Genomic DNA, 21,575 nt, shown 5'->3' on the forward strand with positions numbered 1-21,575 from the left:
TACTGGGTGGGAGCGCGAGTTGGGGAGGGGCATGGTCTGCATAGCTGGGTCACAGCACTGTACTCAGTACTCAGGAAGTCTCCCTCACCTTCCAAATCATGGCAGATCCACTTCAAGCTGGGGCTTAAATCAGGGGACAGGACTGTGGAGGTAATCTGTAACCCCTCTCTCCCCGGACAGAGAGCGCTACATGTATGTGCCCACATATGTTCTGCTTCTTCTGTTCTTCCTTTATGCTCCCTACAATCTCTGTCAGTCCTGATTGGTCCATGCAGAACACCCCCCCCCCCCCTTCCCCATTGTTGTCATGTTTGTTTCATGACAGAAGAGGCATGACAGAGGGTGGCAGAAGAGTGTCCTCCGTACTGTCCCGGGCTGGGATCAGGCTGTCAGCTCAGCGGTATGGGAGGGGGCGGGCTGACCTGGTGGGACAGTGCGGGAGACTTCTCTTCTGCCGTTCAGGTGCTCAGGAAAGTATGCTGCTCACTGCTATAGTTTGCAAATAGCAAGAACGCGATGAGCGCTGGGAGCCTGGGATGAGCTTTACCATCCAGCTCAACCCAGGCTCCCAGCGCTGATCACACTCCTGCTATATGCAAACTATAACAGTGAGCACCCTACTGTCCTGGGGTCCTGAACGGCTGTCATACAGCATGAGAGGGTTACTAATTGCCCTTTGGTTGTGGCTTAATTGAAAAATCCATTGAATGTAATAGTAAAAACGGAGAAAGAATGGTGACAATAGAAGAACTGTGTGTGAACAACTAATACAAAACGTCCGAAAATAATGTTCATGCTCATTATTTTGATGTCCGCGGCAAAAACGTCCGTTTTCCAATGCATTGTGTGTATAGGACGTCCGTCTTCCCATTGACTTCAATGCAATGCAAAGTCAGTTAAATTGCTGCAAAAACTGACATTTTTTTAAAACAGCTAAATCGGATATTTTTTCTCCATTTGTGACGTTGTGTGAACATAGCCTATAGGTGGGAAAGTTAAAGGGAAAAAAAATTATTAGAAATGCTACATATTTTTTTAGGTTTGAATATAAAATGAAACCTACATAAATTGGATATTGCTGTAATCCCAACAACCCAGTGAATAAAGATAATATGTTGGTTTAACCATCAATTGCATTGCGTAGAAATAATAATATAAAAAAAAAAAAAATACCAAAATGACTTTTTTTCAATTTTACCTCACAGAGAATTTTTTTCCATCTCGCCATGCATGAAAAAAACTGTCATTACAGAGTACATTTAGTTTAAAAAAAAAAGGAGCCCTTACATGACTTTTTTATGGAAAAATTAAAAATTATTAAAAAGTTATGAAGTTTAGAATGCAAGGAATAAAACAGGAAAATGCAAAAATTACTGGCTAAGGCAACCAAAAAGAAACCAGTAAATGGCACGCCATTGGCATCTCTTCAGCCCTGTACATATGTATGTAAGATAATTATACTTTTACGTCAATGCATTTCCTTTATTTCTATTACATTATACAACACTGCTGAATATGAGAGCATCACATACACAAACTAATAAGAAGAGATAAAATACAGGAGGACTTAAAGGCAGATATTTCCATTTCCTTACCAGCATATTTTTCTTTGCTCTATGAAGCAGCTTTCCAATGCAGAGATCTTGTGGGAGGAGATCAGGTTCATTACACATACAATGAGCTAGAAACAACCTGTATACAGTATATATACCCACAGTGACTAAATCCTGGAAAGTAACTCTAGAGAACGTTTTTGCCATTACCTCACGTGTCTCCTGTGTTCCAGCTCACTAAGGAGGAAAACGTCTGAAACTCAGTTGTCTACAGATCACAAAATTTCTTCAGTAAGTCAAACTTTCGTAAATGTATTGACTTCTAGAACAAAAAAGTGAAAAAAAAAAAAAGTTTAAGTTGTTGAACATAACTAACAGGCAGAATATAATTAATGAAAAAACTCGCCTTGCACATGATGATATCTTTATATTATTGCCCCGATGGACATTCCATCCTCTTAATGGTCACTTAACACTTATCCAGACAAGAGTACTGAGAACTAGGGATGAGCGAACTTTTGAAAAGTTCGGTTCGGTTCGATCCGGCGAACTTTCGTGAATTTCGGATCGGTCCGAACCGAACCGAAAACGAACCTTGCTCTAACGGCTGAATAATTGCAGCTACAATAGTGGGAGTGTGATAGGGTATAGTTTCGTTTAGTTGCAGTTGATATTACAATGAAAAAAAGTGGGGGGAAAAAATTCTAAAAATAATGAGAAAAAAAAATAAAAATAATAATAATAATAATAATAATAATAATAATAATAATAATAGGAATCAAATTAATAAAATATAGTGAATCAAAGTGCCAAAATAGTGAAAAATAATATTGGAAAAAAAAGTTTACAAGGAGGATGCGGCAGCACTTGATTGCAACCAGGCCAGTATTGTTGAGAAGAGACAAGTCGAGAACCAGGAGGAGGCAGCAGTAGATTGCTCGCCTCTCAGTCCAGTATTGTTGAGAAGAGACAAGTTGAGCAGCAGCAGAAATGTGTCAGCCACAGCAGGCTTTAGGACCATGGGGGGTCCCGGCTTAGATAGGGCGCAGGTGTCCAGTAACCACAGATTGAAGCGGTTATATCATGGAGGGGGTATTTATTAAAAATCACGACGCGTTTCGGCCGCCAAGTATGAGGTGGCCTTTCTCAAGTAGTACAAAAACATATGGGGAAACCAGGGTTTTAAATGGTATGGGGCATGACATAGGCAAAACATCACTTCCGGGTTAAACATCATAAATATGAATAATACCACAGAGGTGTATGCACAAGATATCTGAAGCTGATGCAGAAGACATATAAAATCCATACAAGTATAGAACAAGATTTGTGTAAACTTACATTGCCTTGGAGCTCCGAGATCCAGCGTCCGGGTACGGGTCACGTGAGCGGCCGGGCGTCCTCACGTCATTGCGCACGTACGTTCCGGCATCACGTGATTCCGGAATCCCTGTGACGTGGCAAACGTAAATTGCGTAAAGCATGTTCAAAAATAGCAAGCTAGCGTAAATGGAGTAACACTTGGGACTAAGATTGCAGGACATACAAACAGAGATAAATAAAAACAAAAATAAATAAAAACATGTAAATATACAAAAGGGGGAGAGAGTACCTATATCTGATCTGACACCATGCAATCATCTCTATGCAAACGTGAGTCGTTTTGGATTTATCGAATGCAATCCCTGATACCTAATGGCCTCAACGAATGCATAGAATTAACAGATTGAGCGCCATATGCATACACATACACAACATTTACTTATTTATTTACAACCACCATCCATCTTATATGCACTTTTATATATATATATATATATATATATATATATATATATATATATATATATATACTTGGAGGTTTATATTTATGATTATTCATTAATTATTCTTTATTATTATTTTATATTTTCATATTTTTCATCTGTATGGCATTTATCTTGCCAATTATTCTTTCACCACTAGATGGCGTCTGCAACATATATACCATATTTATTACCACATTTTAACTATTTATATACACTTTTCCAAAATAAGGATCTATCCTCTGTTTGGTGTCAGATCGGATATAGGTACTCTCTCCCCCTTTTGTATATTTACATGTTTTTATTTATTTTTGTTTTTATTTATCTCTGTTTGTATGTCTTGCAATCTTAGTCCCAAGTGTTACTCCATTTACGCTAGCTTGCTATTTTTGAACATGCTTTACGCAATTTACGTTTGCCACGTCACAGGGATTCCGGAATCACGTGATGCCGGAACGTACGTGCGCAATGACGTGAGGACGCCCGGCCGCTCACGTGACCCGGACCCGGACGCTGGATCTCGGAGCTCCAAGGCAATGTAAGTTTACACAAATCTTGTTCTATACTTGTATGGATTTTATATGTCTTCTGCATCAGCTTCAGATATCTTGTGCATACACCTCTGTGGTATTATTCATATTTATGATGTTTAACCCGGAAGTGATGTTTTGCCTATGTCATGCCCCATACCATTTAAAACCCTGGTTTCCCCATATGTTTTTGTACTACTTGAGAAAGGCCACCTCATACTTGGCGGCCGAAACGCGTCGTGATTTTTAATAAATACCCCCTCCATGATATAACCGCTTCAATCTGTGGTTACTGGACACCTGCGCCCTATCTAAGCCGGGACCCCCCATGGTCCTAAAGCCTGCTGTGGCTGACACATTTCTGCTTCTGACTGTACGACTCCCTTGGACGTACCCCGGCAGGAGCTGCGGTGTCCAACCCAATACGCCAGATATAGAGTTGTGCCTATAGCCTAGCACAACTCTACTAGGTGAGTGTAACACTTTTTTCGTCTGTGTTTTCCACTCTGGTCATCTCTTATTGCACCAGGAGGCGCCCCCACCTCTTTCCCTCTTCTCTTCTCCCTACATAAGTTGAGCAGCAGGAGGAGGCAGCAGTTGATTGATTCCAGTCCAGTATTATTGAGGAGACGCTACTTGAGGAGGAGGAGGCAGCAGTTGATCGATTCCAGGCCAGTATAATCGAGGAGAGGCTACTTGAGGAGGAGGCAGCAGTTGATCGATTCCAGGCCAGTATTATGGAGGAGAAGCTACTTGAGGAATATGAGGCAGCAGTTGATTGATTCCAGGCCAGTATTATCGAGGAGAGGCTACTTGAGGAGGATGAGGCAGCAGTTGATCGATTACAGGCCAATATAATTAAAAAGAGACAACTAGAAGAGCAGGAGGAGGCAGCAGTTGATTGATTCCAGGCCAGTATTATCGAGGAGAGGCTACTTGAGGAGGATGAGGCAGCAGTTGATCGATTCCAGGCCAGTATTATGGAGGAGAAGCTACTTGAGGAATATGAGGCAGCAGTTGATTGATTCCAGGCCAGTATTATCGAGGAGAAGCTACTTGAGGAGGATGAGGCAGCAGTTGATCGATTACAGGCCAATATAATTAAAAAGAGACAACTAGAAGAGCAGGAGGAGTCAGCAGTTGATTGATTTCAGGCCAGTATTATCGATGAGAGGCTACTTGAGGAGGATGAGGCAGCAGTTGATCGATTACAGGCCAGTATAATTAAAAAGAGACTACTAGAAGAGCAGGAGGAGGCAGCAGTTGATTGATTCCAGGCCAGTATAATCGAGGAGAGGCTACTTGAGGAGGTTGAGGCAGCAGTTGATCGATTACAGGCCAGTATTATTGAGGAGAGGCTACTTGAGGAGGATGAGGCAGCAGTTTATCGATTACAGGCCAGTATTATTAAGGAGAGGCTACTTGAGGAGGATGAGGCAGCAGTTTATTGATTCCAGGCCAGTCTAATTAAAAAGAGACTACTAGAAGAGCAGGAGGAGGCAGCAGTTGATTGATTCCAGGCCAGTATAATCGAGGAGAGGCTACTTGAGGAGGATTAGGCAGCAGTTGATCGATTACAGGCCAGTATAATTAAAAAGAGACTACTAGAAGAGCAGGAGGAGGCATTGGTTGATTGATTCCAGGCCAGTATAATCGAGGAGAGGCTACTTGAGGAGGAAGAGGCAGCAGTTGATCGAATCGAGTCCAGTATTATTGAGAAGAGGCTACTTGAGGAGGATGAGGCAGCAGTTGATCGATTCCAGGCCAGTATTATTGAGGAGAGGCTACTTGAGGAGGAGGAGGTAGCAGTTGATTGATTCCAGGCCAGTATTATGGAGTAGAGGCTACTTGAGGAAGATGAGGCAGCAGTTGATTGATTCCAGGCCAGTATTATGGAGGAGAGGCTAATTAAGGAGGAGGAGGCAGCAGTTGATTGCACCCAGGCCAGTATTGTTGAGAAGAGACAAGTCGAGAACCAGGAGGAGGCAGCAGTAGATTGCTCGCCTCTCAGTCCAGTATTGTTGAGAAGAGACAGTTTATCGATTACAGGCCAGTATTATTAAGGAGAGGCTACTTGAGGAGGATGAGGCAGCAGTTGATTGATTATAGGCCAGTATTGTTACAAACAGACAAGTTGAGAAGGCAGTTTCCACTCAGTATGTTTCCAAATAGACAATTGACTGTGGGGGCATTAGTAGGACTAGTATTCTTTTGGACCCAGAAGGAACTAGTACAGACAATTAAAGTTTGAAGCTAAGGATATGCATGTGTGTAAAAATCATTCTTTAAAAATTACAATATGGTAATGTAGAGATCAGCACAGGACAGTCAACGTTAACCCCCCCCCCCCCTCTAACATTACACCTATTCTAGCAGGATACGGATACGGTAAAATAGACAGAGAACCTCACCCTCAGAATCCATGAGGTGAAGAAAGGACATTTAAAAAGGCACAGATTCAAGAAAGCTTTACCCCAGTTCCATTATCCAAAAGTACGTGTCCAATTTTCATTAAATTGACACCTCACTGGCACTTGCTTTACCAATTGACGCAACTACTCTGGTGTCAAACCTGTTGAATCTGGGCCTATGGCTGTTGGCGATACACATATATATATATATATATATATATATATATATATATATTTGTTTTTTTCTTAACACCAGTTTGATGTCCTAACCGGGTGTAGCGTCCAATGGATGTATGCTTTTGTGTTTTTTAAGTGCTGCCACCAGCTGGCTTAAAGGATAAGTCCGGTCAATTAATACGTTTCTGGGTCAAGTAAGGGTACAGAAAGTTATTGACTGCCTGGACTTATCTTTTAAAGTGGGTAGGGGAAAAACCCCTGATGGGGTATGGGAGTGACCTCCCACCCTCGCTTTTGTCACTCCCAAAAAACCTCACCCTATGGGTACCTTCACATGTGGCTGCGGGTCTGCTGAGTAAAATCCACAGGGCCTTTTTATACCGTTCACCAAATGGCATTCAGTACTAGGGTGCCGGCCGGACATACGCAGCTCTGCGCTGAACTGGGTATTTGCGCCCAGGCCCATAGTACTGAAGGTGGCATAAAATCAGCCAACGCTGCGCTGTGGATTTTAGCCAGCGGGGAACGCCAAAAAAGCCTCCTATTGTAAAGGCACCCGTAAAGAAGGCAAGATAACCGGCCTTTCAGCAACTGTTTGTTGCTGTAACTAGCTGTGGTGGTTTTTTATATCACAGTTGAAGGACAGCAGCCTCCGTGATATATACCCCATAGACAGCCTTATTCCACGCGTGACTGCATGAGAGGCGTGAAATAATTTGCACACCGATGAACCCCATCGGGATTTGCGGTGCAAGATTTCACTACTCTCATGATATCCACAAAATACCTCAAGAACAGTTAGTACCCGCTCACAAAACTGTGAGTAGTGTTCCTTGGCACGGGTACCAGGGATAGAACCCCACGGCTATAGTTCACAAAAGGTGAAATCCACACTTTTTGAAGCATAGTCGTGGGGATTATTTTAGGGTTGCTACTGTTTTTGGGGTATGGGTTGGACGGTGCACTGGTGCGAGGCATTAATCTGGTGTGGAGATGTTAAATGGCCAACACACCATGGGCATCAAATTTGGAAATGGGGATCTGTTATTTCAAATGTATCCCAATTAAGTTGGGAATTTTTAAGGTGATTTTTTAAAAGAATTTGGGGTCTAAGGGGGGAACATTACTTAATAAGTTGAATTATGGATTTTTACGTTGGGCACATATTTAGGATACCAATGTCAATTTCTTGGACACACGGATTGCCATGCAAGACGGGTGACTGATGACTTAGTCATTCACATCAGGCAGGGGGGTGGTATAATCCGATGTAATCCAGGCACGATTCATCTTAACAAAAGTGAGCATCTCCACACTGTGGCAAGAGAGCCTCGTTCTTTGCGGTGTTATGATGTTACCCGCCGCACTAAATACCCTCTCTGACGCCACACTACTGGCTGCGCAGGACAGCAGAGCCAAGGCAAACTCTGCCAGTTGAGGCCAAATCTCGAGTTTTTCTGCAAAGTACTGCACGGGGTCGGTGACACTTTGGGGCAGGATAGAATCAAGGTAGGCAGTGACCTGGTGGCTGAGCTCATGCTGGTCCACGCCATGAGTCCGGTGCTGTGTCCTTTCTTCACCAGCTGGCTGCATGAAATCGCTCAAGAGGGCTTGCAGGCTGTAGCGACTTCTGATGCCTCCACTAGTGGTGGTGGGAGTGGAGCGCGCTGGTTCCCCCCCAGAGGATGTTGTCTGGGAACCTGGCTGGTCTCGCAGGTAAGTTGAGACCAACTGACTGGTGAGCATGTCCCTGTAGTACACCATTTTAGCCTCCCTCTGTGATGGTGGGAAGAATTCTGCCATTTTGCGGCGGAAGCGAGGGTCCAACAGGGTGGCCAGCCAGTATTGGTCCCTCTGGCGGATGTCCACAATTCGGCTATCATTCCGCAGACACTCCCTCAGACACCTTGCCATCTGCACCAAGGACAATGACCGCCTTTCCTCTCCACTGTCCTCGGTGTAGTTCTAGGGCCTGCTGGGGTCTTCCTCATCTTCCTCTACCACCTCATCCTCCATCTCCTCCTGTGATGGAGAGGCAGAGAAGCCAGGTGGCGGTGTGCGGAATGGCTAGGCGTAGACATCTTCCTCCTCCTCAACCTCCATCTGCACTTCATCCAGCTCTGGGCTCAAGGCGATGTTCAGCCTTGGAGTTGTGGCCTCGGAATTCTCGCTGATGATGTTGCTCAGCGCACTTTCCAGAACATGGAGGAGTGGGATGATGTTGTTGATCCCATAGTCCTGTGTGCTCACAAAGAGAGTCACGTCCTCCAAAGGGATCAACAATTGGCAGACTTCCCGCATTAACTGCCAGTGTGTTACTTGGAAGTCGCAGTGTGGCGTGAAGCTGCCTGATTGCCCCATGAGGTAGTCTGTTACGGCTGACCTTTGCTCGTACAGGCGGTCGAGCATATGGAGGGCAGAATTCCAGCAGGTTGGCACATCCAGATTAGCCGATGTTGGGGCATACCGCGCTGTCTCTGGATTCTAAGTAGGGTGTTCCTTGCAGCGTGGCTGAAATGTTTGCACACTGTACGTGACATCCTCATAAGGTCTTGTAGTGCATGAAATGATCTGAGAAACCTGTGCACTATGAGGTTGATCACATGTGCCATACAAGGTGTATGAGTCAGCCCTCCCCGCTGAACTGCAGAGACAATGTTCCTCCCGTTGTACGCTACGACACTTCGCACCGTTAGTCGACGTGGGGTCAGCCATTCAGCTATCTCCTCCCTGATGGTCCGGAGGAGCTCCTGCCCACTGTGGCTTCGTTGACCCAGGCTCACAAAATGGAGGACAGCCTGAGAGCAGCGGGCCTGACCTTGGTGGTAAGACACTGGGTCAGGATGGACTGCAGTAGTGGTGGAGGCAGAACTTGTGCTACCCGCTTCTGGCCCCCTAAAGCACCAAGGAGGTGACAATGGCAAGAATGGGCCAACTTCCTGATGGTCTCTTGGGAGGATGTTGACCCTTTCTCCCGCCCCATTCCTTCCTTCTGTACGTTCAGTGTCTATTTCCCTTCCCACTGGCGTTGATGTAGGCTAACTAGCGTACTCCAATGTTTACATTAGGGTTAGGCCTACTGATGCTCTGATGATTGTATACTCCTTGGCACGGTTTACTATGTATGTGAACTAATGTTGTTATACTGGACGTGTGTCTATTCTTTATAAAACTCTGTGAAAAAATCTAATAAACTATAAGTTATAAAAAAAATAATAATGAGGGCTCTTTTAGACCTGGAGATTCTTCCATCACAGGGGGCACAAGTGATCGCAGATCAGCACCATTACACAGCACAAGAAATCGTCAGGTCTAAAATGCCCCCCCCCCCCCCCCCCCCCCAATTCCATAAATATCATTATTATTCATATATAAAACAGATTTAAATAATCAGTAAACATCCATATACTGTAATAAAAGTTTCCAGGGCTGCACGAATGATCCAGTGATTTTTTGTGCAGCCCTGGAAACTGACAAAACAGATATGTACATACAGTATCTGTGCTGTCACTTTCCAGATCGCTGCTTTTGGTCCGGCATATGGCTTCTCCAGTCCTCCAGGTGTCAGCTGTATCTTCAGGCCTCCCTCCTCCTTCTGTCAATCATTCCTGAGGAGGCAGTGGCATCCTGAAGATACAGCAGGCGGACGGAGGACTAGAGAAGCCAGATGCCGGATCACAAACATCAGAGTAGGGACTGGAATCTGGAAAGTGACAGCACAGATAATGTATGTACAGATCTGTGCTGTTAAGTGTCTGGTAAGAGAGATATCCTTAGCATTGTGGTGCAGACATCAAGCCAAATACATGAATAAGAAAATAGCAATCACTCTATATTGAGAAGTTGGCAACAGTATCAAATCTGGCTGAAGAAAGAACTGGAACTGAGGTAGAAGAAAGGAATGCCCCGGCCTCTGTATTATGAATATATCTGCGGGTGCGTGTGACCCATGGCTCTATTCATTCCTATGGAGCGATGGAAAAAGCTGAGTAAGCCGGAAAAGTGATGCACTTGGCTCTTTCCATCGACTCCAGAGGAATGAATAGACACGCTGTTCACATGACGTAACCACGGCTATATTTATAATACAGAAGCCGGTGGCCCGATATGGAGATCATCGGCGGGTATGGAGGGACCCCCCAAGATCTCTTGCTTTGCCCCCATCGTGTGGATAGGGGAAAAGTTGATTTTGCCTGGAATACCTCTTTAACTTTACAACAATCTGAGGAGAAGCTAAAGAGGAAATGTTTCCCTTACGGCTTTTATAATGTCTTTATTTCTTAAACTGTATATTATGGGGTTAATGAAAGGAGTAAACACAGTATATAGCAGGGAGAGGATCTTACTTATTGTCAGTGTTTGGCCTTTTGTTGGGACAACATAAACACTGAACAGAGAACAGTAGAATATGAAGACCACAATGAGGTGGGAGCTACAGGTGGAGAAGGCTTTCTGTCTACTGATGTTGGATGGAATCTTTACGATGGTGGAAATAATATTTACATACAACACTATTATTATTGTGATTGGTAAGCAAAGTGCTGGGGGGCCTAGTATAGAAACTTCTAATTCAACAAAGTCAGTACCGGAACAGGCAATTTCTAGCAATGGGACGAGATCACAGAAAAAGTGGTCAATAATATTTTTTCCACAAAATTTTAGCATTAATACTGTTAAGGTGTCCATAACTACTATGAACAAGCCAACCAACCAACAGATAAGAACCAATATCATACAATATTGGTTTGTCATGATGGAGGAGTAACGGAGGGGATTACAGATGGCCACATATCTGTCATAGGACATCACAGAGAGGAGAAGACATTCAAAGATTTCAGAGGTGCAGAAAAAGAAAAACTGAGTAACACAAATGGGAAAAGTAATGGACCCCCCTTTATTCAGGATAATGTGGAGCATGTTGGGGACGATATCCATGGTCAGTAAGATGTCATTGATGGAGAGTTGTGAGATGAAGAAGTACATTGGGGTGTGGAGGATCTTGCTGGTGGACACCAGGGTGATGATAAGGAGGTTCCCAAAAAGTGTGCAGCAGCTCACCCAGAGTAATAGAGAGAAGAGGAAAACTCTTAAATCTTGTTGGACTTGAAATCCCAAAAGGAAAAACTCTTTTATGTCAGTTACATTGTTTTCCTGCAAACAAATCAACAATGTATCAAAAATCCAGATGATGTCAAATGTTTCTGTTATTATTATTATTATTATTATTATTATTATTATTATTATTATTATTCACATGTAGTATTTTGGTCAGTATTTGCTCCTATTTTTGGAACAAATTTTTAGCCAGAACCAGTAGTGGGTACAAAATGGATTCCATTGTTGTGATAATAAGTGTGTAATTTGCACTCCTGATTTTGGCTACAGATAAGCTCCAAACTGAGGACCAAATACTAAATAAATACATTCCTGATGGAAAAAAAAAGTGTGAATCCAGCCTAATACACAAAAAGAGTCTTATTCATTGGATATTTAGCCCATAGGGACACATTTTCCAACAACTTCAAATTGTCTCTTGGAGCTTCACATAAATGGAAAAAATCTGGTACCCATACACATCACAGATAGACAACTGCCAATAGGCGGCTGGTGGACAGATTGTGCTGATGCTCATGAATATCAAGCACTACTGAGCACACACACATAATGGAGAGGACCAGGATTCTGTTCAGTTTCTTTTTCAATAGTTTATGCCACTCTTAGATAGGTCAGCATGGATTTTCTTGAAGAAATTCTTTGAATACTTTCCCATGAAAAGGGTATGCTGATGGGTTTTCCTCATCAAATTTGCGAGTGGGAAATACACAATAAATACTGAAAAAAAATGCACAATTAACATTGGAAAAACAAAACAACACGAAAATTATCTGTAAAAACCTCAAAGAATGGCGGCCATGTACCTTTACCACATTACCACACTATGAGTTAGATATGGAAGAATGAACTCACCAGGTTCATGGTTTGTAGAAAATCTGTGAAGTTTCCCTTAAGAATTGCTGTAATTTGTATAGATTTGATGATGGATTGGTATATACATAACATACACTGATGTTTCTAAAGTTTTCTGTTTGTGAGGATCAAAAAATTCTCAATTCAATCAGTTTAATGTCAAGATTGATATGATGTTCGGCCCAAACATGTTTTATAGTCAGCAGTATTAGATTGTGTGCTGAGCAGCAGTATATATACAGTATGGGCAAAGCCAAGACTCTATCATAGACTAAAGTCCTGGGAGACATATGTGGTATTGTCTCTTGTGTCGGAGTAATCTGTAAGGGAATATACTGATGTAATAGTCAACCTGTGAATTAATAAGATTGGTAATAGGTCCCACATGTGCCCAATTACTCCAGGAAACTAAAAATACATATTCTCATTGAATGATGAAGATAAAGACAAAAACATAAGAAAAAACGGAAGAAAACTTTCAACACTGTCCAGAAGTTGTGTGATATAGGGTAACACCATGCAATTTCATTGAAAACAAAATTCTTTGTATAACATCTAAATTGAATTCTTCCCATGCACTGACTATAAATTAAAATGTAAAAAAAAAAATATTGTTCTTTGTAAGGTGAAAGCAGCTGAAACCATCACACCCTACCCTATAGTGGCAGTCCTTCCCTGGGACCCCATCTCTACATCCACAGGTTTCCAACTGTGTGTGCCATCAGGGGTAAGAGGAAGCCCAGAAGTCTCAGGGGCCAGAGGTCAAGACTATATCTGCTCCCAGCTTCAGGGGCTTGGGAAAGTAAAAAGCCTCTGTTATGCACCCCTTGGGCAGTTCTTCATTATGTTATGTAAGCCTACTTGGATGAATTTTTCAAAGGGGGTTACCTTGTGCTACAAAAACATGGCCAATTTTCCCCCTCTCTTGTCTCCAGGTCAGCTGTGGTTTGCAATTAAGCTCCATTTACTTCAATGGAACTGAGTTTGAAACCCCACCCAATCTGGAGACAAGAGAGGGTGAAAAGTGGACATGTTTTTGTAGCGCTGGATAACCCCTTTAAGTTGTGTCATGTCTTTTTTTATATAAATAAAGGATGATTTCTGGTAAATATTTTCAGAGACTCTAATGGACACTACTTGCCACTGAATGTGCTAAATGACCTCTATCTATAATAAAGGACTTCTAATTCAAATAACACTATACACATTTACAGTTCAGTTTTTTTTAATCTTGACACCACTATGACGGTCACCCGACTCTTTTGTTTATAGGTGTTTGCAGGAAAACATTAATATGGATTTATGACAATACTAAAAATCACTGTCACAAATCAGCCCCCATATCTAATCTCCCATCATGTTCCCCCTATACTGTCCTTGGTAACGGCGTTCAAAGTTTATTTGGTTCTGGTGAAAGTGCTCGCCTTGCTCCTCTGAATAAGCTCACATGTTTGTTTTTTTTATTTATCAAGATGGGCTTTAAGGATATGGACTTTGAGTAACATCCTGCAGGCCAATGCTGAATAGTTCTTTATTAGAGTCTAAACCAGGTGGGCATAGTCTTCAGCCTTCTAACTGCCTAAGAAGAAGTGGACCACTGCGACAAAACTCCTCCAAGACGTCTTCTGCTTCCTATTAAGCTTCTTGGGAAATTCTCTGCACTCCATGATCTTCTTGATGTTCCATCTAACAAAAACACCAGCTCTGACCTTTGCTTCAGACAGCTTAGGGAAATAATCTTGAAGGTACTATCTAGAGCCATGACAGTTTTTTTTTTTTTTTTTTATGGGTTCTATGTTGGGGTATAGTGGTAGCATCAGCACCTAGCAGGGGTCCACAAGTGGCTCCCGTTTTACATGGTTCTTCCCCACAGAAAACTCTGTCTGCTGATGCCAGTCCTGCCTGTGATAGTGCATCTGAGTGTCCCGACTGTCCCAAAGGCAAAGAAAGCAAGGATACTTTGTGAAACCGCCTTGGCCGCCATTTAGAAATCTCCTATAACCTCCCAGCCGTACTTATCATACATCATACAAAATATTAGCACTTGGACCACAAAAGCAAAGTTTATGGGGAATAATAACCCTTTTCTTTTCATTTTAGGCACAACCAATTTGAAAAACACACTTAAAGTGACACTGTCCCCACCTTTTTGCATTATTACACAGGTGTAAAGGGTAAATGTAGCAAGTTTCATACATTATTTTATCAAACTAACAAGAGAGTACGTACAGTATGCAAGAAGGGGAACGGCACACCTAAATCAAGTCTAAGTATCTATATTAAACAACACAAAAAATACACATACATTGGTGTACATTAGGGTCACATTTTAATGAACGCCCCCCCATTGTATAGCTCCCCCCCCACCTGACTGTTTAGCAACATTAAATCAATAGGCAGAACATGATCTGGCAGCAGTGATCACTGATAAGGCATTGGTTCCAAGCTCCTATTGGACAATATTATTCAGAGTATGGTGATGGGGCTGGGCACTGAGCTGACAGGATCACCTCTAACCTCTCAGCCCTGTTGGGGACCATTATTTTATCAGAGCCTGAACCCACCAAACAATATCCTGATTTTCTGATAGATACTTTCGTACTTATTTTAGCATTAGGTAGAAGAGAATCCATGACATCCGAATGGAGATCCATCAGGTGGACCACTTAGTATTTTAAACATATTACATGTTGGGTACTTTATGAAGTCATACTGATACAGATACATTTATACAGGTCTCATTGTCTACTGCACCACTCCGGTGCTTTATTTTATTTGTGGACTATCCATGATATACCAGATCAGCCGATTATGAAGCATTTCCTTTATGGCTTTTTAAATATCTCCATTTTTCAGGCTGTATATAATGGGGTTAACTAAAGGAGTAAGCACAGTATACAGGATTTTACTAATGGAGGAGGTTTGATTTTTGGTTGGGACAATATATACACCGAACATAGTCCAGTAGAATATGGAGACCACAGTGAGGTGGGAGTTACAGGTGGAGAAGGCTTTCTGTCTACCGGTACTGGATGGGATCCTTAGGATTATCACTACAATATAAGTCTAAGACACAGCAATGATTATGGTTGGGATGAGGACAGTTGTACCACCCAGGACATAAAGCTCCAAGTGGATAATAAAGACGTCAGAACAGGAATGGGAGAATGTCACAGAATAAATGGTCAATGATATTAGGTCCACAGAAGTTTAGTTTTGCTGCTGTTATAGTGTAGATAAAAGTAAGGGATAATGCAAAGAGCAAACAAATAATAGATAAAATCGCACAATGTCCATGTGTCATGATGGAGGAGTAACGGAGGGGATGACATATGGCCACATATCTGTCATAAGACATGACAGCCAGGAGAAGACATTCAGAAGCTTCTGAAACACAGAAAAAAGAAAGCTGAGTCATACAACCAGTAATAGTAATGGTCGTCCCCATGCCCGCTTCTGCCATGAGGCGGAATGAGCCTTCCGCCTCAGGCGGCAGATATTGCGGTCCGGCAGGGGGCGGCATAATGTCCCCCCTGCTGTCATTTTAGTTAATTATAATGACAGCGGCCGCTCACCTGTCCTGTCACCCGCGCTCTCCGCTGTCTCCACATCCCGTCAGGTCCCGCAACGTCACCCTGCAGCTGTCATCGACCTCCAGGCTGTGGTGAGTGCCCGTGGTCAGTGAGGGACGCGCAGGGGCAATCGGGCCACGCGGGGCAGCCGGGGGGTTGTTGCGGTTTGCTGCGGTGCCGGTGGTGCATCAAACCGCAACTCCCCCCCGGCGGCCTTGCGCGACCCGATCGCCCCACTCACTCACCACAGTCTGGAGGTCGATGACAGCTGCAGGGTGACGTCGTGGCCCTGACGGGATGTGGAGACAGCGGAGACTGCAGGACGGGTGCAGAGTGGGACAGGTGAGCAGCTGGCTGGCTGGCTGGGGGGGGGGGCGTCACTGAGGGGGTGGCCCCCAGAGACCCCAGAATCGACCCTGGTCATCCCATTATACAGCAGGATGTTGAACATTTTGGGGACAATGTCTGTTGATAATAAGATGTCAGTGATGGAGAGCTGTGGGATGAAGAAGTACATTGGGGTGTGGAGGATCTTGCTGGTGAACACCAGGATGATGATCAGGACATTCCCACATATTATCAGGTAATAAACCACAAGGAACAGACATAAGATGGAAAGACTTAAACCTCGACTGAGTTAAAATCCTAAGAGAAGGAACTCTGTGACATCCGTCTTGTTCTTCTGCATGTCGATCTAGGCAGTAGTTATAGTGTGTGTTACAAACCACTCACACTATAACTACCCTCACATTATAACTAACAATCAGTTCCACACATCTTAATGGGGCTGTTTCTGCCCGTTCACATGAATAGGAACTAAGCTGCGGGTATAGGCGGCCACCACTACAGGATAAACAGAGACAAACTCCACTGTGTAGTGCTGAATAGAGATGAGAGAATAGTGAAATATTCGATTAGATTGAATTTGATTTGAATAGCTCCCGATATTCGACTATTCGATTGAATATTGAATCCCATTATAGTCAATGGGAGAAAAATCCTTGGGACCTGGAAATCAAGATTTGACGAATTGGAGGTCACCAACTCCAAGACATCTTTAGAAAGTAATGCAAACACCTCTAGATGCATCTGAAAAAGCAGGGAATCAGTATTACAGGGAACGGTATTACCGGGGTTAGCGATCCCCTGCAATAATACTGATTCCTGTAACAGTTAATATTTAATTAATAATACAAAGTTTCGTTCTAAAAAAGTTATTTTCGTTGTTCAATAGCTTAATTAAAACGAATCCATGCTTTTGCAATTAAATATACTGTTAATAAAATAAATAAATAAATATGTATATTAATTTATTTACAGTATATTTAATTGCAAAATTATGTATTCGTTATAATTAGGCTATTGAACAACGAAAATAACTTTATTAGAACGAAAATGTGTTTTATTAATGAAATATTAACTACTACAGGAAGCTCTATTGCCGGAAATACCTATAGCTGATAATACAGCTCAATGTAATAATTAATATTTTACTTTAATTAAAACAGCAAATGTTTCTTCTAATGATGCTATTTTTTTTATCACAATAGCAACATTAGAAGAAACATTTAGATTTATATGTCCGCTCAGCTGATTGGCTGAGCGGACATATAAGGAGCTGGTCCCGTCACACTAAGCTCAGTGTGCCGAGGACCGGTAAAGAGAGAAGATAGAAGATAGAAGACATCGGAGGGTGAGAAGAAAGCCCCCCCCCCCTCTGCACTACACCCATCCCAGCAAGGAAGGGGGGGGTCACTTAACCCCTTCCTTGCTGGTATGGGTGCAGTCTGACATCAGTCTGGCCCCCAAGGGGTTAAGGGGGGAGATTGTTCAGTATGGCACCCAAAGGGTTAAGGGGGATGCAATGCATCCTCCTTTAACCCCTTGGGTGCCACACTGTAAGCAGTGATCTGTAAAGATGCTCACAATAAGGTGCACAACACCGCTCACAATGATGGGTGCTCCTGTTTGTGTGTGTTTTTTTGTGTTTCTCCCTTTTTGTTTTTCAGATATCGGTATCCTTGGGATTACAGTGGATTTGATGGACTACGTCGATGACCAGAGATTGTTGGGATTTTTTTAAAAATAAAATGGTCAGGGGTGTGGGGTTTGGGTGTGGGTTTTTTTTTATTCGAATAAAAAATATTTTTCACTTGTGTTGTGTCTTTATTTCTTTACTATATAGACTTAGTAGTCTAATAGACGGAATCCATTACTAAGTCAGGGCTTAGTGTTAGCCGGTATAAAATGGCTAACACTAACCCCCCATTATTACCCCAGTACCCAATGCCACCAGGGGTACTGGGAAGAGCCGGGTGCCAGTGGTCCCGGAGCGTCAAAATTGGCGCTCCCGGTCTGGGACGGCAGCAGGCTGGTAATATTAAGGCTGGGGAGGGCCAAAAAGCCCTTCCCACCCTGGTGTTACTAGGCTGCTGTTGCTTGGTTTTTACCCAGCTACTTATGAAAATAGGGGGAACCCTACACTTAAAAAAAAAAAAGAAAACAAGCACCAGCAGCCTAGTAACACCAGGGTGGGAAGGGCCATTGTTTTTGGCCCTCCCCAGCCTTAATATTACCAGCAAATTTTGACGCTACGGGACCACTGGCACCCGGCTCTTCCCAGTACCCCTGGTGGCATTGGGTACTGGGGTAATAATGGGGGGTTAGTGTTAGCCATTTTATACCGGCTAACACTAGGCCCCGACTTAGTAATGGATTCCATCTATTAGACTTCTTCCACTACTAAGTCTATATAGTAAAGAAATAAAGACACGACACAAGTGAAAAATATTTTTTATTCAAATAAAAAAAAAACACACCCCTTGTTGACCATTTTATATATAAAAAAAAAAAAATCCTAACAACCGCTGGTCATAGATGTAGTCCATCGAATCCGCTGTAATTCACAGGATACCGATATCTGAAAAACAAAAAGGGAGAAACAAAAAAACACACAAACAGGAGCACAACACCCATCATTGTGAGCGGTGTTGTGCACCTTACAGTATGCAGCATCTTTACAGATCGCTGCTTACAGTCTGGCACCCAAGGGGTTAAAGGAGGATGCATTGCAATCTGTGGATATCAACTTGTGGATGTCCTCTGCAGTCCTTTCATTTTGTAGCTGTAAAGGCAGTAGTCAGCTACTTGTTAAATGCGACTTTATGGCCTTTTTTTAAACTTCAATTTCAATGTTAAAATCAAATCAACTTCAATTCGACTAATAGTCAAATTCAAATTTGACTATTTTGCAGAGCTGTCAGGTCATCTTTTGTATCTCCAAGATACACGCCACAGCTAAAAGGAACTACTACTACCGCACTAGTCCTCTCTTAGATACTCTTTAAAGGATTAAAAGTGTATTCATTCAAATTCCTTGGCCACTTTAGAAGACTGTATTGTTATTTCTTCGTCCATACCCCAAAAATTTTGCCTCTCATGCACAACTGCATGAGGGTGTGAGGCTAAATCTAACCATAATCTGGCTATTTTTATTGGACGATTGTATTGTCCATTTGATACCATGTTATTGTCAGACGCAAAATTTAAGCTGATTTGAATTCAAACTCAAATTTAAATTCAAACTCAAAATCAAATTATAATTAAAATTTCACAATATAACATTCAATTCAACATAGATAAATAAAAAATTAATTTTAAATTCGGTCGCCAGAACAGAAGAGGTAGGGAGAAGTGGTGAGTGACATGATACTGGGAAAATTACCCCAACTGCTCATGGTTCCCTGTGTTCTCACCACCATGCTGTGACAAGTTACATTTTGGGGTGGTTCATATGCTACCTCTGTTTTAATGGTTCCCTGTGTCCTCACTGCCAAGCTGTGTCAGGCTAAATTTTAAGGGGTGGTTCATATGCTACCTCTGTTTTAATCCTTCACTGAGTGATCACTGCCATGCTGTTGCCCAGATTTTTGCGTAATGGTGTGATTAGGCAGCCTCAGAGGCCTACATACATGCTGCCCCTGCTGTTTCCTGTCCATTTCCATGGTGTTTCTATAGTTTTCCGAGCTTGGGTCCCCTGAAGAAATGCTCGAGTTTCCTATTGACTTCAATGGGGTTCGTTACTCGAAACGAGCACAAGAGTATCGGAAAATATTCGTCATGAGTAATGAGCACCCAAGCATTTTAGTACTTGCTCATCACTAGTGAATACTCTATACGGCTAACATTTAGCCACTAGGATTAAAAGAACTGATGCCTCATCTTGCCTGTGAGTGCTGCTTTTGTCACGCCCCAGGTGAGAGTCTATTTGCCTCAAAATTCAGCCCATTATTTTATCAGCCTTGGTCCATCAAAGGATATCCTGATATTCTGCGGGATTAGTACAAGTACTTCATCAATATATGAAAGATCATCCAAGGTCGATGCTAAATTGGGAAACAAAGCTCCATCGTGTAACTAATCGTGTTACACTTAGTACATTCCCGACACCTGCTGAAGTCATGTTCTTCTAGGTATGACTCTGCCATGTACCCGGGCTCATGGGCTGCTCAATCACACCAGTCATCTCCTAAATTCAGAGAACACAAGGGCAGATGTACAGTATAATCCACAAAAGAAAAAGAAAACCAGATGTTGTGAATGCTTTACGCTAGTTATGGATTATCTATGAAGAATAATGTAGGTGATTTACCAGTGTTCCCTGTACGGCTTTTTTAATATCTTCATTTTTCAGACTGTATATAATGGGGTTGACCAAAGGAGTAAACACAGTATATAGCAGGGAGAGGATTTTACTCATTGAGGGGGTCTGTGTTTTTGTTGGGACGACATATACACTGAACATAGTCCCATAGAATATGAAGACCACAATGAGGTGGGAGCTACAGGTGGAAAAGGCTTTCTGTCTACCAGTACTGGATGGGATCTTCAAAATTGTTGAAAAAATGTAGGTATAAGACAATACGATTGTGATTGGGATGAGGACAGTTGGACCCCCCAGGACATAAAGCTCTAAGTGCATAAAGAAGGTGTCAGAACAGGCAAGTTCTAGTATAGGGACAAGGTCACAGAAAAAATGGTCAATGATATTTGGGCCGCAAAAGTCTAGTTTTGCTGCTGTTATAGCGTAAACAAAAGTAATGGAAAATCCAAAGAGCAAACAGATGATGGATAACATCACACAATGTCCACGTGTCATGATGGAGGAGTACCGGAGGGGATTACAGATGGCCACATATCTGTCATAGGACATCGCTGTGAGGAGGAAAGATCCAAATATTTCTGAGACACAAAAGAAATAAAACTGAGTGATACAGCCAATAAAAGTAATGGTGGCCCCATTATACATTAGGATGTGGAGCAGGTTGGGGACAATATCTGTAGATAATAAGATGTCACTGATAGAGAGCTGTGAGATGAAGAAGTACATTGGGGTGTGGAGGATCTTGCTGGTGGACACCAGGGTGATGATCAGGAGATTCCCACATATTATCAGGTGATAGACCACAAGGAACAGACAGAACAGGGAAAGTCTTAATTCTTCACTGGCCTGAAATCCTAAGAGAAGGAACTCTGTGACCTCCGTGTTGTTTTCCTGCAT

At 42.6% G+C, this 21,575-nt stretch overlaps 1 protein-coding gene across 1 annotated transcript; it reads right to left on the reverse strand.

Moving 5' to 3' along the window:
• Nucleotides 1–20,639: 20,639 nt before the first annotated feature.
• On the reverse strand, nt 20,640–21,575 carry LOC138785917 (olfactory receptor 10A7-like). The gene has a single exon (XM_069962394.1). The coding sequence runs from the start codon at nt 21,573–21,575 to the stop codon at nt 20,640–20,642; it is 936 nt and encodes a 311-aa protein (XP_069818495.1).

This window comes from Dendropsophus ebraccatus, chromosome 1 (genome assembly GCF_027789765.1).
Source record: "Dendropsophus ebraccatus isolate aDenEbr1 chromosome 1, aDenEbr1.pat, whole genome shotgun sequence".
Taxonomy (NCBI): Eukaryota; Metazoa; Chordata; class Amphibia; order Anura; family Hylidae; genus Dendropsophus; species Dendropsophus ebraccatus.

Excerpts from the sequence above, each read along its gene's own strand:
- LOC138785917 (XM_069962394.1), bottom strand. The coding sequence starts at position 21,575 with ATGCAGGAAAACAACACGGAGGTCACAGAGTTCCTTCTCTTAGGATTT.